Genomic DNA, 18,352 nt, shown 5'->3' on the forward strand with positions numbered 1-18,352 from the left:
CTACATATTCTTTCCCATTATCATTTAATAACACACACACTCTTCTCATTTTATTATACATTTTATTTTATTTAATTATTATTATTATAATAATTTTTATTTTATTTATTTATTTATTTATTTTTGCATCTTATCATCATTTCTATATAGTCCTTGAGAACCAGCCAAATTTTTCTGCTTTTTATCATAATGGGTTTCGTCCCCAAAAGAATTTTTCTTTAAAACAGATATTTTTGACAGTAAAGAAAAAATAAGTACATAGAATAATAAACAAAGGTCACTACATATTAACCAGGTTACAATATGGGAATCTGCATAGATCCAGCTGTCAAGATGTACAGAGCTTTTTAAAGCTCGGAAATTTTTTTAAGGGCAGAAGGGGTGTTAGGAGTAGTTAGTGAATATACCGTATTTTTCCCCAATTTATAGGTGCAAAATAAAAAAAAATTAAGATTTTGAACCCAATAGTGGTCTTCAACCTGCGGACCTCCAGATGTTGCAAAACTACAACTCCCAGCATGCCCGGACAGCCTTTGGCTGTCCGGGCATGATGGGAGTTGTAGTTTTGCAACATCTGGAGGTCTGCTGATTGAAGAGCACTGCAGGAGGAGGTAATACTCACGTGTCCCCGCCGCTCCGGATCCGTCACCGCTGCCCTGGATGTCGCTCCATTGCTGTCGCCGTGTCCCCGTCGCTCTGGAACGTCTCTGCTCCCGGCCGGGTATCCTCGCTCTCTGTCGCCGCCATCACGTCGTTACGCACGCCGACGCACGTACGCAAAGATGTGATGACGAGGAAGGAGAGCGCCGGCCATACAGGGGATCCCTGAACGAAGAAGACACAGAGGAGGCAGGTAAGGTCCCTCCCGGTGTCCTGTAAGCACTAACCTGGCTATTCAGTCGGGCTGTTCGGGACCGCCGCGGTGAAATCGCGGCGGTCCCGAACAGCCCAACTGAACAGTCGGGTTAGTGTCACTTTCCCTTCAGACCGCGATCGGTGATGTCCTGTATGAGCCGCGGGTCCCGGCCGTTGATGGCCGCAGGGACCGCCGCAATAGGGGTGTATTCGCCGTATAAGACGCACCGACTTTTTCCCCCCAGTTTTGGGGAAGAAAAAGTGCGTCTTATACGGCGAAAAATACGGTAATCTGAGTTAGCTTAAAAAATATGGTTTGATGACAGGTACTCTTTAAAAATCTTGATCATTCCAGTACTTATCAGCTGCTTTATGCTACAGAGGAAGTTGTGTAGTTCTTTACAGTCTGACCACAGTGCTCTCTGCTGACACCTCTGTCCATGTCAGGAACTGTCCAGAGCAGGAGCAAATCCCCATAGCAAATCCTGCTCTGGACAATTCCTTACACGGACAGAGGTGTCAGCAGAGAGCACTGTGGTCAGACTGGAAAGAACTACACAACTTCCTCTGTAGTATGCAGTAGTTGATAAGGCCGATGGCTGTCCGGCCATGCTGGGAGTTGCAGTTTTGCAACAGCTGGAGACAAGCTGTTTGGAAAACACTGCTGTACATGGTATCACAGATTAGTCCTATTTACTTGAACAGGACTTATCTGCAGTACCAGACACAACCATACATACAGGGTTGAAAGCGCTTTCTAAAGTGCTACAGTCTCTTTATTATGCTGGTCTTTATGGGTCCCAATTTTATAACCCCACAAATCATATATTGACAGTCAGGAAAGACTGAAAGATAGATGATACCGTCTGAATCTGAGAAACCCTTTAGGGTAGGATCACACATAGCGCATCTGCATCATATTTTACTCTACGGATGCGCCGATGCTAATTACTAGAGAGAGCTTCCTGCTGCGGCTTGGTAGCTCTGTATGTCTGCTCATAGCGGCAGATTTCCTGCTGCACATCTGCTACGAGCAGGCGCTTTGTCTACAGCAGGAATTTTGCTATTATGAATGGACACACAGAGCTACCTGGCCCCAGGAGGGAGCACTCTTATGACTGCTGCTGGCACATCGACAGAGTGACATACCCTGTGGATGTTCTACATGTGACCCTGCCCTTAAAGGGGTACTCCGCCCCTAGACATCTTTTCTCCTATCCCAAAGGGCGGGACCCCCGCAATCTCAGCTGTGGCACCCTAGACATCTAGTGCACGGTGCGAACTTCGCTCCGTGCCGGATGGCTGGCTATGCGGGGCGGAGGCTTGTGACATCACAGTCACGCCCTGCTCGTGTTGTCATGGCCATCCCCCCTCAATGGAAGTGTATGGGAGGGGGCGTGACGGCCATCATGCCCCCTTCCATAGACTTATCGAGGGGGCGTGGTCATGATGTCACGAGTGGGGCGTGACCGCGACGTCACAAGCCTTCGGCGCTACACCCGACGCTCTACACGAATGCTGGGTGAAGCAGGGAGATCGCAGGGGTCCCCCTTTGGATAGGAATAAGATGTCTAGGAGCAGAGTACTCCTTTAAGCTTTGTTTTCCAAAAAGAAGATGATATAAAAAAAAATGAAACTTAAAAAAAGGTGGAACCACAAACCTGTTTTAGACGAACATTTGTCGCTACAATTTGATTGACTTCATCCTGGAAACATAAGGCAGAATAGTATTAGTGAAGATAAAGAGGGCAGAGAAATGATAACTCTACTTACAAAAGTATCTTCCATACCACATTAATAAGCTGGATGAGCTGTAATCCGACCGTCACCACAACTTTATCATTGAAGGTCTCCACTGGACGCACAACCTTGTTGTAATTATTAAAGAGGTCGTTTATCAGGCGAGTTTCATGTTCATAGGAGAGGACAGCCCCGGCTATAGAGATGGGGGGAAAATATTATACTTTGTATTTCATATATATATTTCACACTCAGATGGGTCTTCAACCATATTCCAAGATCTTTCCAAGGGTCTCACAATGCTTTTGGTCGCTTATAAATTTCAGCAGGAAACAGATTGGGAGAAGAAAATTGATGGACCTTCTAAGTGGTCTCTACTGAGGTGTACAGCGGGACGCAACTAAGCCTCTCCCATAATAATCTGGACTTTATTGTAGAAAGGACATTACAATAACAAGTCTCAAACTTCTTCAGGTATTCGGTTTGCATTTGAAACATGCCTTCATTCTTGAGGTTAAGGGGGTCTCAACAGTCGGGCCTATTGTGATCAGATAATTATTCCCTATCCTGAGAATAGGGGATGACTGGTGAACATTAGCCACCCTATTACATGGGGTGGTACTGTGCTTTCCAGCATAGATGGTGGTCAGCAGGGCTACATGAGTCCTAAAGCCTTAATCCATTACCAAAATAATTGAGATGCTTGACATATCCACAGTGGCCTAGTGCCAATTCTCTCAATCTTTACCTTATGCTCTAGGTCTACCTGTATATGATATTTAGCATTTTTTTCTCTGTTAAATGTTGGAAAATTAAGAAAAATGTATTAAAAAAAAACAAAACAACATACAATCCATTCAGAAAGTAAATTCCGCCCTACTTATGCCTGTGAGCCAATGAGAGTTCTGCAAGCACAGTTGTCAGAGCTTAGCAACGTCCCTAGCAACCAATAGAAACTTGCTGGCACGACCTGTATATAAGATCACTCCCCACCAGCATTCCTTCGCAGATTCACATGGTGGTTTAGAGAGGAGAGTGTTTCTGTGCTTTTGCTTGCGTCCTTTGTGCCTTGTATCCTGTGACAACCAATTGTTTTTTTAAAGCAGAAGAAGCAAAACTGATAACACAGTGATAACTCTGAGTACAGATAATGTAGTAGATGTGACCTGCAGTCCTATGTAACACCACATATAACACAGTGATAACTCTGAGTACAGATAATGTATAGATGTGACCTGCAGTCCTATGTAACACCACAGATAACACAGTGATAACTCTCTGAGTACAGATAATGTATAGATGTGACCTGCAGTCCTATGTAACACCACAGATAACACAGAGATAACTCTCTGAGTACAGATAATGTAGTAGATGTGACCTGCAGTCCTATGTAACACCACAGATAACACAGTGATAACTCTTTGAGTACAGATAATGTAGTAGATGTGACCTGCAGTCCTATGTAACACCACAGATAACACAGTGATAACTCTCTGAGTACAGATAATGTAGTAGATGTGACCTGCAGTCCTATGTAACACCACATATAACACAGTGATAACTCTATGAGTACAGATAATGTAGTAGATGTGACCTGCAGTCCTATGTAATACAACAGATAACACAGTGATAACTCTCTGAGCACAGATAATGTCTAGATGTGACCTGCAGTCCTATGTAACATTACAGATAACACCGTGATAACTCTCTGAGTACAGATAATGTAGTAGATGTGACCTGCAGTCCTATGTAATACCATAGATGTCACAGTGCTCCAAAGTGAGAACGCCATGCATATTTGAGGACTAAATTAGGGAATTGCATAGGGGTGGGCATAGGGGTATTGTACGCTAGTGATTCCCAAACAGGGGGCCTCCAGCTGTTGCTAAACTCCCAGCATGCCTGGACAGTCAATGGCTGTCCGGTAATACTGGGGAGTTGTTTTGCAACAGCTGGAGGCTCTGTTTAGGAAACAGTGTCGTACCAGACGTTTTTCATTTTTATTGGAGAGGGGAGGGGGGCTGTGTAGGGGTATGTGTATATGCAGGGATGTGGAATTCCTATCGCCCGACGCCCGGGACTAGCAGTTTCGGGCGCCGGGCAGGTGAATTTGTCCGGCCCTTAGCCCGGCTTCGGGCAATCAGGGCCGGACCTGACAAGTGTGGCGGCGATCTGCAGTCTGTATGGAGCGGGCACCCGACTCCTGCCAGCTCCATACTCTACAGCACCCGGCTGTAAAAAACTGTGTCCTCCGGAGCAGAGCAGGGGAGACGAGAAGCTGTGTATTTGTCTTCTCTGCAGATCTGTGGGGGGAGATGAGGGGACGTGGCTTCTTGTTCCCCGTGCAGACTTGTGTCCTCTGCCTTCACTCCCCCCAGCTGTAGCTTCGGAGAGCTGGGGGGAGGAGCGGACGCACGTTTGCACGGGGAGACTGCATGCGGCGCTTACAGGGGAGTATGGAGCGGGCTCGGGATTCCTGCCGCTCCATACTCTGCAGCCCCCGGCTGTTCTCAGTAACCGGGGGCCGCCGCTAATAGCCAGCATGTGGCTGGCTATTAACTCTTTAGATCGCCGCTGTCAAAGCTGACAGCGGCGTCTAAAGGGACATGTGAATGTTCTCTGGTAGACTAGTGGGGTGTATCGCCCCCCCCCCCTCCCGGAAGCGCGATCGCAGGGGGGCGATCCACTATGGAGGTAGCCGGAGGGCTTACCTCAGTTCCCTGTTCTCCCGGCTCTGTCATTGATAGATCCTCGCTGGACCAGACTCTATCAATGGATCACAGAGCACAAAGATTAATAGAGTTCAATAGAATCTATTCATCTGTTTGAGGAATCTAATGATTCCTCATAAGTCTAATAAAGTGTAAACAAAAAATACAAAAAAAAGTTTTAATAAAAGTTTGAAAGACACACATTAACTGTTAACCCCTTCCTTGTTAAAAGTTCAAATCACCCCCTTTTCCTATATAAAAACATGTAAAAATAATAAAAATAAGCATATTTGGTATCGCTACGTGCGTAATTGTACAACCTATTAAAATATAAAATGATGTATCCCGTACGGTAAATGTAAAAAAAAAAATACCAAACCACAGATTTGCAATTTTTATAATATCCCAGAAAAAAAAGTTAAAAAGCGATAAAAAAGTCAGATCAATACCAAAATGGTACCGATCCAAAAAACTGATTATGGCGCTAAAAATGAGCCCTCATACAGCCTGGTATGCGGGAAAAAAAATAAAGCTACAGGGGTTAAAAAATGGCAATTAAAAAAAATAGAAAAAGTTCAGAATTAGTAAAACATGACGTAAACGATACAAATCTGGTATCACTGTAATCAGGCGCCTAAAGTATAAAACTAACATGTTATCTGACCACAAGGTAAATGGCGCAGAAAAGAAAAACCACCAAATCTGCTAAATTATCTTTTACTATTTCAATTGCACTTCCCTTAATATATATATATATATATTTTTGGTTCGGAGAATATGTTATTCAAAAATAAAAAGGTGTCATTATAGTAGGTAGTTATGGCTATTATAGGGCGAGGAGGATAAAATTAGAGCGTAAAAGCAAAAATTGGCCCGGACAAGTGGATCGTCATGAGCGACAAGTAGATTTTGCTCCATTTTAGTCCCGTGGACAAGTAGTTTTTTTACAAAATTTCCACACCCCTGATATGTGGTGTTTTTTACTTTTTATTTTGTGTTAGTGTAGTGTAGTGTAGTGTTTTTAGGGTACAGTCACACGGGCGGGGGTTCACAGTAGTTTCCCCTCTGAAAGTTTGAGCTGCAGCGCAAAATTTGCTTCAGCTACAAACACACTGTAAGCCCCTGCCCATGTGAGTTTACCCTGTACATGCAGCGAGTTGCATGCAGGGAGTTGTAGTTTAGCAACAGCTGGAGGCACAATGGAGGCACACTGGTTGCAAAACACTGAGTGTTTCACAACCAGGGTGCCTCCAGCTGTTGCAAAACTACAACTCCCAGCAGACATAGTCTGTCAGTGCATGCTGGGAGTTGTAGTTTTGCAACAGCTGGAGGCACACTGTTTGGGAAACACTGCTATCTGATCTTATATCATAACTTTTAAACTAGTCTAAAATGCAGTTAAATATAATGAAATAACAGTGGTGACATTACCTACACAAATCATCAGTTTTTCCTCACTTGGTGAAAAGTTTCTCCCCACCATCTTCGCTTCGCAGGGCAGCAGAAAATCGCGATGCGAAAAGCAACTGGCAAAGATCCAGGAAATGATCTCCGTTCTCGCATGATGTCATAGCGCGCATGTGAAGACGAGAGAAATTTCGCAATAGCGAAATTTCGCAATAACAAAATTTCGCAATGGCGAAATTTTGCAATGGAAAAAAAACCTCACGAATATTCGAATTTCACGAATATGGGACGAATATTCGTCCTCATATTCGCGAAATATCGCAAATTCGAATATGGCCTATGCCGCTCAACACTAATATACACATCTATATATATATATATAAAACTCAACGTGTGTGTTTGTGTGTATGTAAATATGTATGTATGTGTGTATGTGTGTGTGTATGTATATATGTATGTGTGTATCGTGTGTGTGTGTGTGTGTGTATGTATGTGTGTATCGTGTGTGTGTGTGTATGTATGTGTGTATGTTCCACAAAAACTTCCAAACGGCTAAAGATATTAAAATGAAACTTGGCACACATGTTAGGCTGGGTCCACACTACGTTTTGTCCCATACGGGAGCGCATACGGCAGGGGGGAGCTAAAATCTCGCGCTCCCGTATGTCACCGTATGCGCTCCCGTATGTCATTCATTTCAATGAGCCGGCCAGAGTGAAACGTTCGGTCCGGTCGGCTCATTTTTGCGCCGTATGCGCTTTTACAACCGGACCTAAAACCGTGGTTGACCACAGTTTTAGGTCCGGTTGTAAAAGCGCATACGGCGCAAAAATGAGCCGACCGGACCGAACATTTCACTCCGGCCGGCTCATTGAAATGAATGACATACGGGAGCGCATACGGTGACATACGGGAGCGCGAGATTTTAGCTCCCCCCTGCCGTATGCGCTCCTGTATGGGAGAAAACGTAGTGTGAACCCACCCTTACTTATATGTCAGCAACAAACATAGGATACGTGATTTAACCCTTACTCACCCCCATTTGCCAGGGATGGGGTTTATGTTTAAAGTCCCATACAAGTCTATGGAAAATATATGTTCCAGCATAACTTCCAAACAGCTGGAGATATTTCGATAATACTTGGTCACATGTTACTTATATGTCCACTTAAAATATAGGATAGTTAATTTAACCCTTAACTACCCACATTTGTGAGGGTCAGGGTTTTTCTTTAAAGTCCCATGCAAATCAATGGGAAATGTATGTTCCTACATAACCTCCGTACGGCTGGAGATATTTCAATAACTGGTACACATATTACGGGGGACAGGGATAGGAGGACGGGATAGGAAGACCGGAATAGGAGGACAGGGATAGGAGGTCGGGATAGGAGATTGGGATAGGAGGACGGGATAGGAGGTCTGAATGGGAGGTTGAGATAGGAGGTCAAGATAGGAGGACGGGATGGTCGGGATAGGAGGACGGGATATGAGGATGGGATATGAGGACGGGATAAGAGGACGGGATAGGAGGTGGAGATAGGAGGTGGAGATAGGAGGTCGGGATAGGAGGTTGAGATAGCAGGACGGGATAGGAGGTTGAGATAGGAGGTCGGGATAGGAGGTCGGCATAGGAGGTGGAGATAGGAGGACGGGATAGGGGATTGAGATAGGAGGTCGGGATAGGAGATCGGCATAGGAGGTGGAGATAGGAGGACGGGATAGGAGGTCAAGATAGGAGGACGGGATAGGAGGTTGAGATAGGAGGACGGAATAGAAGGATGGGATAGGAGGTCGAGATAGGAGGACGGGATAGGAGGTCGGGATAGGAGGTCGAGATAGGAGGACAGGATAGGAGGTGGAGATAGGAGGTGGAGATAGGAGGATGGGATAGGGGGCTGAGAGAGGAGGATGGGATAGGGGGCTGAGAGAGGAGGACAGGATAGGAGGTTGAGATAGGAGGACAGGATAGGAGGACGGGATAGGAGGTCGAGAAAGGAGGACGGGATAGAAGGACGGGATAGGAGGTCGAGATAGGAGGACGGGATAGGAGGTCGAGATAGGAGGTCAAGATAGGAGGACAGGATGGTCGGGATAGGAGGTCGGGATATGAGGACGGGATATGAGGACGGAATAGGAGGTGGAGATAGGAGGTCGGGATAGGAGGTCGAGATGGGAGGTCGGGATAGGAGGTCGGCATAGGAGGTGGAGATAGGAGGATGGGATAGGGGGTTGAGATTGGAGGAAGGAATAGGAGGTCGAGATATGAGGACGGGATAGGAGATCGAGATAGGAGGATGGAATAGGAGGTCGAGATAGGAGGACGGGATAGGAGGTCGAGATAGGAGGTCGAGATAGGAGGACGGGATAGGGGGACGTGATATGAGGTCGAGATATGATGATGGGATAGGAGGTCGGGGTATGAGGACGGGATATGAGGACGGGATATGGGGTTGGGATATGACAACATTATATGGGGATGGGATATGAAGTCAAAAGCTTCCTCCTTTGTTGATTTTCCTCCCCAACAAGGATGAGGAAGGAAAAACTGGGCAACGCCGGGTACTCAGCTAGTATATATATATATATATATATATATATATATATATATATATATATATATAAAATGTGTGTGTGTGTGAGTACCTATCAATCATGATCTTGTTAAATTTTATAATCCTCCCAGTTCACTGCCCCCATCATGGTAATCCCCTCCGCGATATTGCTCTGTATTTTCTGCTAAGTCTCAGTCAGATTCACAGTCTAGAAACGGGCGTTACCCCACAGGTGTGACATCATCTGAAGACATACAGGGGAGAACTTCCCTCCTCACTCTGTTACACACAGCCAAGAGCAGTTCAATGTGCAAAATGAGCTATGATATGATTGGCTAAGGCTGCACACACAGGTACATACACTATATTATGAACTACACTAACTTTACAGCCCCTGTAGCATAGTCAAATAATAAAAAATCCTGGAATACCCCTTTAAAGCAGCATGGGGGCTCAGTAGGACAGCATGGTGGCTCAGTAGGACAGCATGGTGGCTCAGTAGGGGGGTATGGTGGCTCAGTAGAGCAGTATGGTGGCTCAGTAGGACAGCATGGTGGCTCAGTAGGGCGGTATGGTGGCTCAGTAGGACAGCATGGTGGTTCAGTAGGGTGGTATGGTGGCTCAGTAGGGCAGTATGGTGGCTCACTAGGGCGGTATGGTGGCTCAGTAGAGCAGTATGGTGGCTCAGTAGGGCAGCATGGTGGCTCAGTAGGACAACAGCATGGTGGCTCAGTAGGGCAGCATGGTGGCTCAGTAGGGCAGCATGGTGGCTCAGTAAGGCAGAATAGTGGCTGAGTAGGGCAGCATGGTGGTTCAGTAGGCAGTATCATGGCTGAGTTGGGCAGCATGGTGGCTCAGTAGGGCAGCATGATGGCTCAGTAAGGCAGCATGGTGGCTCAGTAGGCCCATATGGCGGCTCAGTAGGACAGCATGGTGGTTCAGTAGGGCAGTATGGTGGCTCAGTAGGACAGCATGGGGGCTCAGTAAGGCAACATGGTGGCTCAGTAGGGCGGTATGGTGGCTCAGTAGGGCAGTATGGTGGTTCAGTAGGGCAGTATGATGGCTTAGTAGGGCAGCATGGTGGCTCAGTAGGGCAGCATGATGGCTCAGTAAGGCAGCATGGTGGCTCAGTAGGGCAGCATGGTGGCTTAGTAGGACAGTATGGTGTCTCAGTAGGGCAGCATGGTGGTTCAGTAGGGCAGTATGGTTGCTCAGTAGGGCAGCTTGATGGCTCAGTAGGGCAGCATGCTGTCTCAGTAGGGCTGTATGGTGGCCCAGTAGGGCATCATGGCGGTTCAGTAGGGCAGTATGGTGTCTCAGTAGGGCAGCATGATGGCTCAGTAAGGCAGCATGGTGGCTCAGTAGGACAGTATGTTGGCTCAGTAAGGCAGCATGGTGGTTCAGTAGGGTTGTATGGTGGCTCAGTAGGACAGCATGGTGGCTCAGTAGGGCAGCATGATGGCTCAGTAAGACAGCATGGTTGCTCAGTAGGGCAGAATGGTGGCTCAGTAGGGCAGTATGGTGGCTCAGTAGGGCAGTATGGTTGCTCAGTAGGCAGCATGGTGGTTCGGTAGGGCAGTATGGTGGCTCAGTAGGGCAGCATGGTGGCTCAGTAGGACGACAGCATGGTGGCTCAGTAGGGCAGCATGGTGGCTCAGTAGGGCAGCATGGTGGCTCAGTAAGGCAGAATAGTGGCTGAGTAGGGCGGCATGGTGGTTCAGTAGGGCAGTATTGTGGCTGAGTTGGGCAGCATGGTGGTTCAGTAGGGCAGTATGGTGGTTCAGTAGGGCAGCATGATGGCTCAGTAAGGCCGCATGGTGGCTCAGAAGGGCCGTATGGTGGCTCAGTAGGGCAGCATGGTGGTTCAGTAGGGCAGTATGGTGGTTCAGTAGGACAGCATGGTGGCTCAGTAGGGCAGCATGGTGGGTCAGTAAGGCAACATGGTGGCTCAGTAGGGCAGTATGGTGGCTCAGTAAGGCAGTATGGTGGTTCAGTAGGGCAGCATGGTGGTTCAGTAGGGCAGTATGGTGGCTCAGTAGGGCAGCATGATGGCTCAGTAAGGCAGCATGGTGGCTCAGTAGGGCAGCATGGTGGCTTAGTAGGACAGTATGGTGTCTCAGTAGGGCAGCATGGTGGTTCAGTAGGGCAGTATGGTGGCTCAGTAAGGCAGCATGGTGGCTCAGTAGGGCAGCATGATGGCTCAGTAAGGCAGCATGGTGTCTCAGTAGGGCAGTATGGTGGCCCAGTAGGGCATCATGGTGGTTCAGTAGGGCAGTATGGTGTCTCAGTAGGGCAGCATGATGGCTCAGTAAGGCAGCCTGGTGGCTCAGTAGGACAGTATGTTGGCTCAGTAAGGCAGCATGGTGGTTCAGCGGGGTAGTATGGTGGCTCAGTAGGACAGCATGGTGGCTCAGTATGGCAGCATGATGGCTCTGTAAGGCAGCATGGTGGCTCAGTAGGGCAGTATGGTGGCTCAGTAGGCAGCATGGTGGTTCGGTAGGGCAGTATGGTGGCTCAGTAGGGCAGCATGGTGGCTCAGTAGGACGACAGCATGGTGGCTCAGTAGGGCAGCATGGTGGCTCAGTAGGGCAACATGGTGGCTCAGTAAGGCAGAATAGTGGCTGAGTAGGGCGGCATGGTGGTTCAGTAGGGCAGTATTGTGGCTGAGTTGGGCAGCATGGTGGCTCAGTAGGGCAGTATGGTGGCTCAGTAGGGCAGCATGATGGCTCAGTAAGGCAGCATGGTGGCTCAGTAGGGCCGTATGGTGGCTCAGTAGGGCAGCATGATGGCTCATTAAGGCAACATGGTGGCTCAGTAGGGCAGTATGGTGGCTCAGTTGGGCAGTATGGTGGTTCAGTAGGGCAGCATGGTGGTTCAGTTGGGCAGTATTGTGGCTTAGTAGGGCAGCATGGTGGCTCAGTAGGGCAGCATGATGGCTCAGTAAGGCAGCATGGTGGCTCAGTAGGGCAGCATGGTGGCTTAGTAGGACAGTATGGTGTCTCAGTAGGGCAGCATGGTGGCTCAGTAAGGCAGCATGGTGTCTCAGTAGGCCAGTATGGTGGCCCAGTAGGGCATCATGGTGGTTCAGTAGGGCAGTATGGTGTCTCAGTAAGGCAGCATGGTGGTTCAGTAGGGTAGTATGGTGGCTCAGTAGGACAGCATGTTGGCTCAGTAAGGCAGCATGGTGGCTCAGTGGGGCGGTATGGTTGCTCAGTAGGGCAGTATGGTAGCATGGTGGTTCGGTAGGGCAGTATGGTGGCTCAGTAGGGCAGCATGGTGGTTCAGTAGGGCAGCATGGTGGCTCAGGAGGGCAGTATGGTGGCTCAGTAGGGCAGTATGGTGGCTCAGTAGGACAGCATGGTGGTTCGGTAGGGCAGTATGGTGGCTCAGTTGGGCAGCATGATGGCTCAGTAAGGCAGTATGGAAGCTCAGTAGGGCAGCATGGTTGCTCAGTAGGGCAGTATGGTAGCTCAGTAGGGCAGTATGGTGCCTCATTAGGGCAGTATGGTGGCTCAGTAGGGCAGTATGGTGGCTCAGTAGGGTAGCATGGTGGCTGAGTAGGGCAGTATGGTGGCTCAGTAGGGCAGTATGGTGGCTCACTAGGGCAGCATGGTGGTTCAGTAGGGCAGTATGGTGGCTTAGTAGGGCAGCATGGTGCTCAGTAGGGCAGCATGATGGCTCAGTAAGGCAGCATGGTGGCTCAGTAGGAAAGCATGGTGGCTTAGTAGGACAGTATGGTGGCTCAATAGGGCAGCATGGTGGTTCAGTAGGGCAGTATGGTGGCTCAGTAGGGCAGCATGTTGGCTCAGTAGGGCAGCATGATGGCTCAGTGAGGCAGAATGGTTTCTCACTAGGGCAGTATGGTGGCTCAGTAGGGCAGCATGATGGCTCAGCAAGGCAGCATGGTGGCTCAGTAGGGTAGTATGGTGGCTCAGTAGGGCAGCATGGTGGTTCAGTAGGGCAGTATGATGGCCCAGTAGGACAGCATGGTGGCTCAGTTGGGCAGCATGATGGCTCAGTTAGGCAGCATGGTGGCCCAGTAGGGAGGTATGGTGGCTCAGTAGGGCAGTATGGTGGTGGCTCAGTAGGGCAGTGTGGTGGCTCAGTAGGGCAGAATGGTGGTTCAGTAGGGCAGTATGGTGGCTCAGTAGGGCAGCATGATGGCTCAGTAAGGCAACATGGTGGCTCAGTAGGGTAGCATGGTGGCTCAGTAGGGCAGTATGGTGGCTCATTAGGGCAGCATGATGGCTCAGTAGGGCAGTATGGTGGCTCAATAGGGTAGCATGGTGGCTGAGTAGGGCAGTATGGTGGCTCAGTAGGGCAGTATGGTGGCTCAGTAGGGCAAAATGGTGGTTCAGTAGGACCGCATGATGGCTCAGTAGAGCAACATGGTGGCTCAGTAGGGCAACATGGTGGCTCAGTAGGGCAGCATGATGGTTCAGTAGGGCAGCATGATGGCTCAGAAGGGCAACATGGTGGCTCAGTAGGGAAGCATGGTGGTTCAGTAGGGAAGCACGGTGGCTCTGTAGGGCAGCATGGTGGCTCCATAGGGCAGCATGATGGCTCAGTAGGGCAGCATGGTGGTGCAGTAAAGCAGCATGGTGCTTCATTGGTTAGAACTGTTTTCCTTCACTGCTGGGGTCCTAGGTTCAAATATAACCTAGGACAATAACTGCAGAGTTTGTATTTTCTTCCCAAACATACTGATAGGTTAACTTAGATTGTGAGCCCTAAAGGGGAGAGTTTGTGATGTAAAAGCACTGCAAAATATGATGGTGCCATATAAATAAAAAAAAATACTTACTTTCGAAACTAGTATTTTACATTCGTAGCATATCCTCTTCATATGCCATAAATGTTTGAGATTGGACTATACCTTTTTTTTTTGGCCTGTTCCTGAAGCAAATAAGGTGGTTGAAACCTTGCAGAGACCACATGGGCTATTTTCCTACTAATGTATTCTATTTTCTATCTATTGACCGATTTAGGATAGTTTAGGTTTAACAAAGTCACAATATTTGTGTCCTAAAGCACACAGGGGAAGATGGGGACATGGCTAATTCCTAGGACATTTTAGGAAGAATTCTTTATATGTTTATTTATTTATTTATTATACTTGCAATACAAAATAGGAGGAGGAGATGAGAGGCGGAATTGGAATATCTTTGTAAATTTTCTAGGTTCCTTTTAAATATACATGGAAATTTTTGCTTTTTACATATAGATTAATCTGTATTTAAATAATCATAATAATCTTACTGGAATTTATTTATATAATCTGTCGATGATTGACATGTCGTTCAAACCAAACTTATGCCCAGCATCCTAGTCATTGGACCACAATGATTAATAGATCTACGTACGGTACTTTGGGCCAGTGTTTCCCAACCAGTGTGCCTCGCACTGTTGCAAAACTACAACTCCCAGCATGCCCGGACAGCCAAAGGCATGCTGGGAGTCGTAGTTTTGCAACATCTGGAGGCACACTGGTTGGGAAACACTGCTTTGGACTAAGTGGTTACGTAAACAGTATAGGCAATGCATCACCAGCGGCTTCCTTTGTGTACATACAACTAAAGGATTTCAGCGAAGGACACAAGGGAGGTATAGGCATTATTTGCAAAAAAAAAGATATATTGGTAAATTGTCCTATTAACGTCAAGCATTACAATTACATATAATACGTAAAAGTCACAGAATATCATGAAATGTTATTTAATATATGAGGAGTATGGTGTTGTTTACAAATATTTTAAAAAAAACAACAACAACATTTGGACCATTTTTTTTCAAAAAAATAGAAATTTATATATTTATGTAAATATTGAGGAGACTGTATAAATGTGGCACATGCAGTAAAGAATATTCTAATGCCTATTGCATTTAGAGGTTAGACCTTGATATGGTAGTAGTTAGAGATGAGCGAATTTACAGTAAATTTGATTCGTCACGAACTTCTCGGCTCGGCAGTTGATGACTTTTCCTGCATAAATTAGTTCAGCTTTCAGGTGCTCCCGTGGGCTGGAAAAGGTGGATACAGTCCTAGGAGACTCTTTCCTAGGACTGTATCCACCTTTTCCAGCCCACCGGACCACCTGAAAGCTGAACTAATTTATGCAGGATAAGTCATCAACTGCCGAGCCGAGAAGTTTGTGACGAATCGAATTTACTGTAAATTCGCTCATCTCTAGTAGTAGTAGTAATAATAAAGAAGAATAATTATTACTGTGAAATTGTAAATACTTGTAATATTAGTATGATTGTAGTAATTCTTAATATTATAGCCATCAGCCTAAATATTTTTACAGTATTATATGTAGTAGCCATTTGCTGCATTTCGGCACCCTCATGCAACAGTTTCCAAGCCCTATATGACATATCTAAGAAAATGTGCCCGCTGCTCTAAATTTTGTCTAAAAAACAGATTTAAGACCCTCCTGACAACCAGATGTGTCGGAAAAAATAAAATCCTCCAAATATGTCTATTCACACATTATAAATTGAAAGAAAAAAAAAAAGCCTAGGGCTGAGTTCACACAAGCAAAAATACGGACTCAATTTGTGTATTCATATTAAATCCTCAAGTCCCGACCCGACCACGGTTTCCGATGGCCTGAACTGACAGCTGTCAGTTCTAGTCATTAAACTCATAATGGGACCTATAACCATAATACATCCGTGTTAAGCAAGTGTGAACCCAGCCTAAAGAGTTTTCTAGACTTCTAATAGGAAATAATAACTTTCTTAGAATATATAATGGACTAATGAACAGGCATTAATGACAGATTTTACATTACTATTATCTGTTAGGACAATGCTCCACCAAACCCTGTGTATTGTACAATATAATAAGTAATTACACATAAAATAATAGATTGTGAACATACCTGATAATATGAAGAAAATAAGGCGTGCAGTGGTAAAATCCATTTCCTTCCTTTTCTTCCAGCTCTCTTACACTTTGGCTTGATGCATGTCGGGAATGATGAAATTTTAGACTGTTGAAACCCGTCTGGTGTGTAGGACATTGCAGCTTCCGGTGCCATTGATTGGAATGAAACTACTGGGCTATTATTGCTCTCCACCTGTTCTCAGGGACAGCTGAGCCTCTGGGAGCTATGAGACATGATCGAGCAGACATGTCTCATACAACTTACTGCTTCAAGCAATGTTACGAAAGTTTTAACCCTTTACAATTACATTCCACCTTAATAAAACATACAAAAAACTTTACTGTATTTGCATGTCTCTGCCCTGTGACCACCAGCCTTTTTTAATGCCTCCTTTAGTATCTTTTCATATACTTTATAAGACAATGTAAAGTGCCCAGTTTGGAACCTCCTTCTTTTAGGGAACAGCTATAGGTGATGCAGAAGTAGTAGCTGTACCTAGTCCAAATATCCTTCTGCCACATAATAAATGACGTATGGTAGGTATGTGCCCTGTTACAGATTTTACATACCCAATACTAAAAGAACTACTTTTATTTGACATACTGGTACTTTGAGAAAAAAAACATAGTTCCTATACAATGTAGTTAGTAGCCCGAAATTGTTCCATCAAATTCGATAGTGTAGTTTTCAGACTATTCACATGAACACGTATGTTCCATCACATGTCAAATACATAAGTTCAATATGGCATTAGGGATCACTAAAGAAATAATCAACTCACATGTCAGTAGATCCAGATTGGGGCTAATAGGGACCTCTTAGGAGCCTGGTAATCCAAAAGGATATAAAGAAGTTTGCTGAGGTGGCGGAGACATTGCCAAATTCTCTGACCCTGCAAAACTGTCTCAGCATTCAACCCCTACCTAATAGCAGAGTTGACACCCTATAAAAGGGCACCCCTTATTCCAGGGGATTCCTTACATACCTACCTACCATTAGGGGCTTCTACCTCAGTGGTCTCCAAACTGTGGCCCTCCAGATGGTGCTAAACTACAACTCTCGACCACTGTTCTACCTAATAGGTGAAATTCCTTACATATCTATTGGGTGATACCTACCTACCCACCCGCTGAGGGCTGACTTCCTACCAACCAACATGGGGCTTCCATCTAATAGGGGGATTCTCTACATACCTGCTGGGGGTTTCTACCTAATAGAGGGATTCCTTACTTACCTACCTGCTGAGGGCTACCAACTCTACCTACCAACAGGTAGGGGCTTGTAGCTAATAGGGGGATTCCTTACCTATCCACCTGCTGTGCGCTTTTACCTAATAAGGGAGATTTTCTACCTACCTATTAGGGGCTACCTACTTACCAACTGGGGACATCTACCTAATAGGTGTTTTCTACCTATCTGTTAGGGATTTCTACCTACCTACCTATCTGCTGGGGGGCTACCTACACTATCTACCTACCAACTAGGACCTTCTAACTAATAGAGGGGGTTTCCTACCTACATACCTGCTGGGGGCTCCTACATAATAGGACATTTTCCTACCTACCTATCTATTGGGAGTTTCTACGTATCCTACCTACATACCTGCTGGGGGCTGCTTACACTACCTACCAACTGGGGGGCATGTGCCTAATAGTGAGGATTCCATAACTACCTGCTGGGGACTTTTACCAAATAGCCCCTATTTGATTCCCTACTTACCTACTTAGGGTATCTACCTAATGGGGGGGTTCCCTACCCACCTACCTTCTGGGACAACCTACGCTACCTAACTAGTAATTGGAGGCTTCTACATAATAGGGCAATTCCCTACCTACTTGGGGCTTTTATCTAATAGGGAAAATACCTAGTCACAACCACCAAATCCCCATACCCTTCTCCCCAACATATTTACTCACTCATACTATACAGGGCACCAAGGAGGCATCAATTTGGCCACCATAGGTAGGGAAAAGTTGAGGAATGTGTTGGAAAAGTACAGAATGCAGAGCTTTAGTCTGGCAGATTCTGTGGAGTCAATTCATGGATGGAAAAAGTCTTTATTGTGGTCTGAGCCAGATAGAGAAGAAAATGAAAGAGACCAAGAAGAAGCCCACTGTGAGCCACTAGATGTAACTGCACTGTAATCTCTTACACAGACTTCAGTGCCTGTGTAGAACTGGGGTCATCACTA

The 18,352-nt window shown here is 46.3% G+C and overlaps 1 protein-coding gene across 1 annotated transcript in view; it reads right to left on the minus strand.

The window, feature by feature from the left end:
• The window catches only part of LOC130283912 (acetylcholine receptor subunit alpha-1-B), a 53,256-nt gene extending 37,050 nt beyond the window's left edge, over positions 1 to 16,206 (minus strand). Inside the window, exons 1-3 of the mRNA XM_056533646.1 lie at positions 16,156 to 16,206; positions 2,646 to 2,791; positions 2,517 to 2,561 (exon numbers count right to left, since the gene is read on the minus strand). Of these exons, the coding sequence (XP_056389621.1) occupies positions 2,517 to 2,561; positions 2,646 to 2,791; positions 16,156 to 16,198 (234 nt within the window). The 5' untranslated portion in view covers positions 16,199 to 16,206. The remainder of the gene's footprint in view (positions 1 to 2,516; positions 2,562 to 2,645; positions 2,792 to 16,155) is intronic.
• Positions 16,207 to 18,352: the final 2,146 nt, after the last annotated feature.

This window comes from Hyla sarda, chromosome 8, assembly GCF_029499605.1.
Source record: "Hyla sarda isolate aHylSar1 chromosome 8, aHylSar1.hap1, whole genome shotgun sequence".
Taxonomy (NCBI): Eukaryota; Metazoa; Chordata; class Amphibia; order Anura; family Hylidae; genus Hyla; species Hyla sarda.